Here is a 9,830-nt window from a genome sequence, read left to right as displayed (position 1 = left end):
CGGAAGGCTGTCCCGCGTTCCCCCAGGCGCGGGGGGCTGAGGGGCAGAGGCCGGGAGGTGGCCCCCGTGGTGGCGTTCGTGCGTGCGGGATCGTGAGTCCGTCCCGGGAGGCCCTGGTGCGCCAGTGCAAAAACTGGCGTGACACGTGCCCCTGGGTGAATCGTGGGGCTGTCAAAATGTGTTTCTGTCACTGCGGGGGCCTTCCGCTGGTGTAAGGGAGGTGCATTTTCTGATATGAAGTCCACTGTTCTTCTCGGAAGGCTGTGCCGCACAGGGAATTGTATGCCAGTTTCCTTCATAGCCAGGGTAGCTGCAAATTATGAGATTAGTGATTTAATTGCACAGCAAATCAGAGAGACTGGCTTCTTCTGCCATAAAGTACGCTTCCACATATAAGCAGCGGCTAGGTATTTACAGACAACGTTTTCCAGTTAAGATCTGAAAGTGCTTTTTGCCTCTTGAAGCTTTTAAAATTTCCCCTCGCAAAAGAATGCTTTCGGTAATCAAAATTGTAGCTTCTGTAATGCAGTTACTTTGCGAACTAAAACACTATTTGAGAGGTCAGAAGTCCACCTTAACATCTGCCTTGAAATCGTGAAGGGGAAACCGTTGTAAGCACAAATGAAGCTCTAAGTTCCCTTCTTCTCTAGTTCACTAGAAGATGTGAAAACTGTACTTGCTGTCCTTGATTTTAGGAAGAAAAGTCCAGTGTACCGTCTGAAGAGAAAGTGGAAGAAGCTGAACAGCCCAGTGATATAGAAGAAGGAGGATTAGATCTCAGCGTGTCGCTCAAACCAGTCAGTTTCTATATCGCAGACAAAAAAGAAATGCTTCAACAGTGTTTCTGTGTCATAGGGGAGAAAAAACTACAGAAGATGCTGCCTGATATTTTAAAGGTACTGACCTTTATATACTTCTTTACAAGCTTGAATGTTTGTGTAACAAAATACATTTATCTCTCAAGTCTGGTAGACTTCCAGCTTAAAAGCTGCCTGTATTTTTCTTAAATGAAGATTATATCAAGTTTCTGAAAGTGAGACTTGTCCAAGATTTGATATAGTTGTTCCAGCTTACTGCTTTTTCCACTGCTCAGCCATTGCTTAACTGCAGGCTGCTTATTTTCATACCACCCGTAATGCTTAGTTAAACGCAAAAAGATTTTCATAATTGCATGGAATAAATTCAGTAGTGCTGTTCACTAATAAAAATGATGATTTGTTAATAAAAGTTTGACTTCTGTTTTGTGTCAGCTGAATTTCTTTGTATGGTTTTAAATCAGTGTCTGAGATGAGCAATAAAACCCCTTCTTGATAAACAGCTTCTGAAACTGTAACTTCTGTGGACTTCAGTGGTAGTATTGCTAGAGTTTTTCTGGCTTAGAACATACACTTTCTGAGTCATGTGAACTGCAGGACTTGGTAATAACAAATTAGGCTAGCAGCCTGTACAGAAGAAGAGGCTGCAGGTGAAATGTCATTTGTGTGATGTTTGTTAATAGTTTTAAAATTGTTGTCTTTAATTTTTATCTTAATGAGTCATATTATTAATGTGAGGCAGGACTTCTTCATTTTAAGCATGTAGCATTCAGTCTCATCCATCCCTCATGTCTGAGAGAAGAGGTCTGGTGCAGCTGGAGGCAAAGGCATTACTGACTTTGAAAGGAAGTTGCCTGGTGGTGTAGAAACAAACCTGCAGTAGGGTCCTGCATGTTACAATATGCTTGGCACTTCCTAATTTTGGTACTTGTACATGGTACCATAGTCCATTTGAAAGTGTGAGATTATCACTTTATTTCACCAAGAGGATGCCAAGTAGTGTGAAAGACGTGAAGGTAACTGGAATACCCATAAAATCTGTGGCAGTGTGTGGTAGTATCAGGCACGAGAAATGGATCACGATTTTCATATTTCTTACGTTTTCTTTATTTTGATATACCACTGTTGGTGTGTTGTCAATAGCAGCATCTGCTTCAGTTTGTGAACATGGATTCAACAGTTGGCTCTGGTCTCTGCAGGCTTAATTTGTAATCCACCTGCTCCTGAGTAATGCAGAGTTGGGAGTAATCAGGGCTACAAGTTGTTTGTTGTTCTGTGCTTCACACATATGGCCCAGTATTTTTGCTCCTCAGTGTTGCAGCTGCAGTGAAAATAGCAAGTCGTAGGTCAAGTAACTGATAGTGTGTATTGCTTAATTTTTTGGAAAAAAACACGCACAAACACACTATTTCTGGTATTTGTCAAAACTGAAACACCTACACAGTGTTCTTCAATAGTTGCATCAACATAGGTCAGAATAGGGAAGGCACTTGCAATCCTAGTTCGCTCTTCATTTAGTACAGTTGGAGTACTACTTACCATTCATAATTACTCTGTCCTTAGAAATTTTTAGTAGCTCGTGGTCTGTCTTATTTGTCTTCTTAGAATTGTTCCATGGACGAAATCAAAAGGCTTTGCTTGGAGCAGTTGGAGCTGTTATCTGAAAAAAAACTTTTGAAGATACTTGAAGGTATGAATGAAACTTCTGGGCATGGCTGTACACCAGAGAATAGTCTGCCTTTAAACTGGATTTTCACTGCGTTTCTAGCTACTTATTTACATATATATATATACACACACACAAATAAGTATATATTAGTGCATGTATATATATGTACGTATCTATTAGTATTACGTATATAGAGTATACATGTATGCTGGTTTTGATCTTTTAAGCTTGGATGAAATCATCCATTCATTTGGAAACTACTAGGAACACATGCAGAAAACAGTAGTGTAAGTTTCTTTTCCTTAGTACCCAAACTAAGAACAAAGCTTTTGACTTGGTGGAAAAAAAGAAAAACCTAGGAGTGCAGAATTATTGTTATTTTAGGTAAACCGACATTAAGCTGCCTCCTGGTTCTCTGCAGGGGAAATCTGATGTACTGCAGTACCGGTTCAGTTGTATCAGCAATTGCACTGGAGTATTTGGTGTAGGTAAAGGATTCTTGGTGAACCCCTCTGCGCTGCTGAGACACACAGTTTATGTACTTTGATTAAGCATATGACATTCCAGCTTTTCAGTATCTTACTGAACTTCCACTTGGTATTTGAGGGCTGTAGAATTTATTTGTGAACACATTGCTGTCTTCTCAATTAAGTGGAACTCTTTGAATCTTGAATGTTGCAGAGTACCTTCTATTAATTCTGTCTCCTGTGCTTTATTTTTAGTGCCTGTAGTACTGTATAGCTATTATGTTTTTTTTCCTAATACAGTGTAACTGAAATAAGGTTTTTTGTTTTGAGTAAGCCTAATTTTAGAACACTTGCTTTAACTGGGGAAAAAACCTCTTCTGCTGATTATTGCAATAGAATTAATCATTTAAGAGTAAGCCTAACTATATAGAATTAATTGCATTACCTGCCTAAATTTTCATGTTTGAAACTGTGTATATCTAGGCAAGATTGGAGCTGATTCTGATACGGACGAGGAGGCAGATGGAGGAGACAAGACTGGAGGTGAATCAGTCAGTCAGTGAGTAAAAGACAAAACACTTAAAGTACCTCCTGGTTGCTGGTTTGGTTAGGTCATCTAAGCTTTACTAAATAGGAACAAATGGATGGGAAGGGTAGTGATAGTAATGCAAATTTCACATCGTGGTCAGTACTTTTGATTTAACAGGGACCTGGTTTCTGATCCTGTCTTTTGATTCAGAACAACTTCTACAGGTATTGAATGAAGTAATTTTCTTTGATTGCATCTTATCATACAAATACACTAGAAAATGGAGTAATACCAAGTTAAGTGACGTTTCAATTTTTCTCGTGTTATACAGTTTTAATACCCTGACACTATTTCTTCTAGGGTTCCATTTGGAGCCAGTTTGTGACTCTGTTTCACCCTCTGCTGTCTGTTCCCTACATGAGCTGTGAAAAGTGACAACACACTCGGTTACATGGACTAATTTTCTTATTTTCGATGTTGCCCTCTGCTGGCTATTTAAAAAAGCAAAATAAAAAATTCAAAACCTACAAAATACACTAAATATCAGGTCTGTCCATGTAAAGGAGTATCTGTTAAATGAATTGATGTTTTGCCAGTAAACTTATAAACAGAATGGGAAGACAGACTTGTTGGCTAAGGAAACCATGAAAAATGCCCCAGGATTTTGATGTCTGGAGAAATTACATGATTTTTTGTTTTTTTTTTTTTAAGGCCTAATTCACAAGCTCTTTACTATTGCAAAATACATGAAATGTTCTTCATCTTAAAGAGGTATGGCAGGATTAGTGCTACTAGATTTCAGGAAGGTAGTTCCACAGCTGCAAGCTGTTTCAAACCTATTGTTGAGACATGTATTTATGGCCCTCAGCTACAGTAGGTTGAGTAAAGTCTTGCTTATGTGCAAATAGAGTAATGGTTTGAGCTGGTAAAAATCTGAAAAGGGGCAATTGTTAATGTCAATTAATAAATAAAACAACAAAATAGGGAAAGCAAGCAGGTTTTAGCATTTTTTAACTAGTGGGCATCTGAAGACACTTAACAACCCATTTGCCCATGGCAAGTAGGAAAGTTTCAGGGAAACATCATCTGTAGGACCTAAATTGCAGTTTGGAAATCTAGTGTTTTTACACTGTACAGATAAAACTCCAAGCACAAGCAGTGAGTAAACCAAAGTGAGTTGGTGTTGTCTACCTTTTCTCATAGCTGTGTCAAAGTACATCAGAATTAAAACTGACCAAGTTCTTTAACCATTGCTGCAGTTACCGAAAACTGACAAAGTTGGCTCACCTTAATGTTGCTCATAAGAAAGGTGTGAGCAGTAACTGACAGCAAAATCGAGAAGAAAATGTGTTTTTAAAAAAAAAAAAAAGTCAAAGAAACTAAGAGATGTTAATCAAAGTTGTAGAGCAGATTGCTTCCTTTGATGAACAGAATGGTTGAGTGCCCCTGGTATTTGTATCTCTATCTCCATCCTGGTAGTTTAATATTTCAGACCCCTCCAAACTGCCCAGGCAAGATACGTTGGTGTAGGTATTGTGGCTTTTCTTCTCCTAATGCATAGGGTTAAAAAACAGTAAGCTACACAGGAGGATGTTATCTCGGAACCTTGGCTCGTAGATGCAGCTGTGTGCTAGCTTTAACAAAAAAGGGGAAAGAAGGGGAAAGCTATTCGGATGCTGGAGAAATAAAGGGATAGGAAGAAATAGGTGAAATGAGGAAAATTAAGGGTTTGTATTAATCATTAAGCCCAGTGCTCAGTAAGTAGAACAATGTTACGCTTTTACAACTGTAAAATGTCACAAGCTCTTTTTACTAAATAGATCTAATCTTTGGGCATTTAGGTAAGATTTTTGCAACTTGTGTGTAAATAAATATAAGTGCAAGTTTGCAAAACTTCAGAAAGCTCTGTTTCAGCTAGAACAGCAACAAGTCTGTCAGTAGGCAGGGAGGCAAAAGATGCAACAGTGAAGAAATAGTGAAAACTGCATTGCTGATCCAAACTGCAGTTGTTTGTAATCATTAATATGTTTTTATTTATCATCTGAGTTTAAATGGGTGAATTTGTTTGCCCCGGGAAGAGAAAAGACTTTTCAGAATGAAAAAGACAGTTTCTTTCCTTGTATTCTCACCATTGGGTCTTCATAGTTTGTCTTCATTACTTGTGGTTTTCTTGTAAATGACTACTTTTTTCTGCATTCTATTAATGATGCAACATCAAAACTTTTTTGTCTTAAGTCCAACCTGTCTTGGTTGGTTTCATGGACATGTAAACGTGGGAAGGGAAAATGTAAATAGCAAGTCTTACTCTAGTCAAAAATTCGTTAACTGATTGGAAACATTGGTTTGTTTCTTTCATCCTTGTTCTTTAAAAAAAAAAAAAATTCTACAAACTTACACCTTCAGCCATATCCATATATCAACAGAAATCCAGAAAGTTGAAATCAATACGTCTAAAGAAAAGTGTGTCAAAATATACAGGCTTTCTCAGAGGCTATAGTTTGTACTGTGTCTTTTTTTTTTTTTTTTTTCCCCCTAAAATACTTACCTGTCTCAAAAGACCTGCTTTGTGTCTGTACCTTCTAGAAGTAGCAGGGATTTAGAGAAGTTTCTCCAGGTACAGGGAAGATTGCAAAAATCAGATTTTTATCTGAAGCTTTTGGATAGTATTGTATCTGTAATTGTAAATTGAACCTTCCTTTTTCTGATGCACATATCTTCATTCTGTCACCAGAACTGGAAGTCCTGAGGCTTTTCCTAAATTTCAGGTCTGTAAAAGCTTCAGCTTCTTCCATTAGCATTTAAAACACTTGCTCTGTTATTTTGTCACCAGCTTCTTCTGAACTAAAGACTAGAAATCCTGCAATAAGCATGCAGAAGAACTGAAGAAGCAGGGCCTGTGTTTGCCAATAACTGGAAATTGCTCTTACGATATATACGCTTCATTAATTGTGAGCTCTGTGTGGATTATTAACCATGCAGTTCTCAGATTTTTGTTCTTGTTTCTATGTTACTGCCTGCAATGGAATACCATTAAACTGAGAGAATTGCTGTATACCAAGCTTCCAACTAAATGACAGATATTTAATTGAAAGGAGTTAGCCACTTAATGTCCTGCAAAACCAAGTAGGCGTTCTTCCATCTCATTCAAAAGGTATTAGCATGTTCTTGAGCTATTTCTTTCCTATTTCCTGAACTGGCATTTTAAATACCCTGCAATAGAAGGACTGAATGCAAATTATTTGCTGTAGTAATAAAACATGTATTAAAAGAACAAGCATGCTAATATCACTATAATGATAATATGTTCATGTGTGTAATGTAAGTAAATGATCTTTTGCTTTGAAAAATCTAATGTGCTTATTTTTTTCACCGTGTGAAAATTTGCAGTTTAATATTTCAAGAATTTACAGGCTTTTTACTGCTTTGTGGTAATGACTGCAGTTTTTGCTTGTTTTGTTTTAGAAAGGTTAGTAGTTCGAAAGCTTGCCTTGTTTTAAGATGTTTTTCTCCTGGGTACTGTGCTGTTCACAAGCACTCAATTGCCATCTGCTGTAGGACAATTTGGTTGTCTTCACCATTTGGAATCACTGAAAGAATAGGCTACATAACTCGCTGAACAGATATGCTAGCACTTGGCATCTGTGCACTGTCTTCTATTCGCATGGTGTCCTCAAACTTCACCTGCAGTTGGACTGATGGACCTTTCATAGCACATTAAACTGTTTGATTACAATCTGTCATTTGGGATACCTTTTCTGGGGAGCACTACTTCATACGGATTTTTTCTCTTTTTGGATTTGTTTTTTTTTCTTTTAAATTGCTTGCTGTTAATTGTTTTAGTTCTCATTTGTCATGGAAAACTTGGAAGAAAAATTTGCAGGAAGCTTATAAGGATTTGGGACTTGTAGAAATATTTGTTTAGACTTGGAACCACAAAGGCAAATTTTAATCTAGGAAGGTACATCATCATGTTAGAGTAGCAGAGGTACTGATCTCAAGCCTCACTCCAGGAGAATGTTCCTTAACGACAATTAAAAGCCCTGTAAGGAAAGTATCAGCATGACTATCTCATGTTTTCAGACTGTCTTCTAGTCCACCAGTAGGGTATTTTTTTCTATCACAAAAGTTTTCCTGCTGGTCTTCAACCCCAGTTACTGCTGATGCTTGGGATCCCAGCCACCAGTATTGGAGTGCTATTTTCTTAATCCTTAGCCATCCATTCCCCTGACCAGTACCCCTTTTCCTAACCTGTGCTGCTGTCTTACCACATGCTGCATAATCTGCTGGAGTTGTGGTACCAAGTCACCCTCTAACCCAGATTTCTTTGGCAGTTATGCAGATTCCTGAAAGTAATAGGTTCTGTACAGAATCCATATGAGTGAGCCCAGGTAAGCATTGCACTACCTTGACGCACACCAACACAATAAGCTAGCATAGGGCAAACAAATTTATGGCATTACACCAACAAACAGTAATAGTTAGCTCCTTTTTGCTGAAAAGAACATACTGTGAAAATGTTGTTCTATTAAAAGTGTACTGTGCCTTAATTTTAGATTAGCATATATTCTGCTCTCATTGTTTGGAGGCATGATGTTATGCGACCCTTTTTTAAATTTATACTGCGGCATAGATAATTAGGAAAAAAAGTGTTTCTTAATAACAATCAAATTAAACAAGTTGAGAGCAAACTGAAGTATGAACCGAAATGCTTCTGGTTGGCCACAAGATGGTGCAAAATGCCCACCTATTAAATGAAGTAGTGAAGGTTCACCAGCAACCACAGTTCCATCCAAACAATTCTGAAAGTGTAAAATGTGCTGTAAAAGTACTTTTGGCTTCTCAGAATTCTTTTTCTGACAGTAGGTAGCCTTTAAAGGAACGTGTTTTTGCTGTAATCAGTGATGGTGTCAAGGCAACGGGAGGAAACTTTACAGCAAGTTTTGATGTGTGATTTTTCAATTGATTTTTTTTTCCACATAGCTGTTTCAATGGGTGTAGGTAATTTCACAGCCAGTGTTTGAACCATAGAGGTCACTCTGCATTTTCTGTCAGAGGGGTGATTGCAATTCCTCAGTGAAATTTGGTGTCGGAGCTCAGGGTGATACCAGAAATGTGAACTTTCTTGCCTGGATACTCTGTGCAAGGTCAGACTTCCTCAAGTGACACATTGCTGTCCGGTGCAGAGATGACTACTCAGTTCAAAACAATGAAGCATATGTGTGAGGCAGGATGGGGTGGGGGCAGCCTAAGTATTAGCTTTTGGTCTTAGTGATGAGCAAACCTTATTTTGGTCAAGATTTGAGTGACTAAGTATAACAAATCATTAGGAGTTGCTTAAAAAAAAACCAAAAAGAAGGTAAAGTAAAAAAAAGTGGATCTTTCCAGATCTGTTGACCAGTAACTGGTCCCAGATCCAGTGCTCTCCCCAGCTGGTGGTAAGTGGACAGGCAAGCCTGCAAGGTTTGCATCCCCATTCCTGTTGCTGCTCAGACTTCCTTGCGTGCACAGGCATCTCTGATGGCTGGTGCAGATCTACGATGGTCCCCAGTAGCTCAGACTGTTGATCTCTTGGGTATCTAGCAGAGCTGTGGTCCCTCAGATTGCCTTCTTGCAGACCCTGGTCTCTTTCAGGAATTTGGTCTCTACTCTGACAGTCTGTCTAGTACCCAACTCCTAGATCTCTCATCCTTCTTACTGGGTAGGCTAGCCTCAAGTTTACTGATAAATTACAAGTGTCTGCATACACACCGATGCATGACATTGAAGTTTCCTGAGGACATACGCACATTTCTCATTCTGCGTACTTTCTGGCAGCCCCGTCCTGTGGGCCCTTCTGACCTAGGGTCCCCTTTGCAGTTGTTGGGGAGAGGGAGAGAGGGATGAAAAGAGGCAGGGTGATCTCTGCCCTAATGGACATGACAGTGCAGCAGAGAACCGAGTGTGATAAGCCCTGGCAAGTGACAGGACAGCAAAACACAAAATTTCTGGGAAGGTGTGCTGTGACAGCATTGTGAACAGATTTAGCGGGTGGTCTGTGCCAGCTTCTGGCCTAACCCCACCCATCAATGGAGGTGGGTGGGGAACTGTTGCTCCCCAGGAGTCTGGCACCGTCTCAAAGCAGAAGACCAGTTAGGCTTTGTTCCCAAGCTGTGGCCTGGAGCCTGGCAGTGAGATGTTTCCCCTGGGTCAGGTTTTGCAGGCTCACTGGAGTGGTAATTGGGTTGGGTCTCAGTTAACTCTGACCTTGTGGGGGTGTGTGTGAGTGCAAAACTTTTCCTCACAGCCTATCCGCTGCTTGACGCACTTAACAAATTGAACATGGTAATGTCATGTTGTCCAGTGTTCCTTTT

General features: G+C 39.4%; 1 protein-coding gene across 1 annotated transcript in view; it reads left to right on the top strand.

Moving 5' to 3' along the window:
• The first annotated feature begins 367 nt into the window (after nt 1-367).
• CAAP1 (caspase activity and apoptosis inhibitor 1) overlaps nt 368-9,830 on the top strand; it is a 20,457-nt gene continuing 10,994 nt past the window's right edge. The window contains exons 1-4 of the mRNA XM_009635257.2: nt 368-407; nt 696-896; nt 2,421-2,505; nt 3,435-3,510. Coding sequence (XP_009633552.1) covers nt 828-896; nt 2,421-2,505; nt 3,435-3,510 — 230 coding nt within the window. The 5' untranslated portion in view covers nt 368-407; nt 696-827. The remainder of the gene's footprint in view (nt 408-695; nt 897-2,420; nt 2,506-3,434; nt 3,511-9,830) is intronic.

Source organism: Egretta garzetta, unplaced genomic scaffold (assembly GCF_000687185.1).
Source record: "Egretta garzetta isolate BGI_Z169 unplaced genomic scaffold, ASM68718v1 scaffold22, whole genome shotgun sequence".
Classification (NCBI taxonomy): Eukaryota; Metazoa; Chordata; class Aves; order Pelecaniformes; family Ardeidae; genus Egretta; species Egretta garzetta.
Note: the sequence above shows the minus strand (reverse complement) of the source record. Positions and strands in the feature narration are given on the sequence as shown.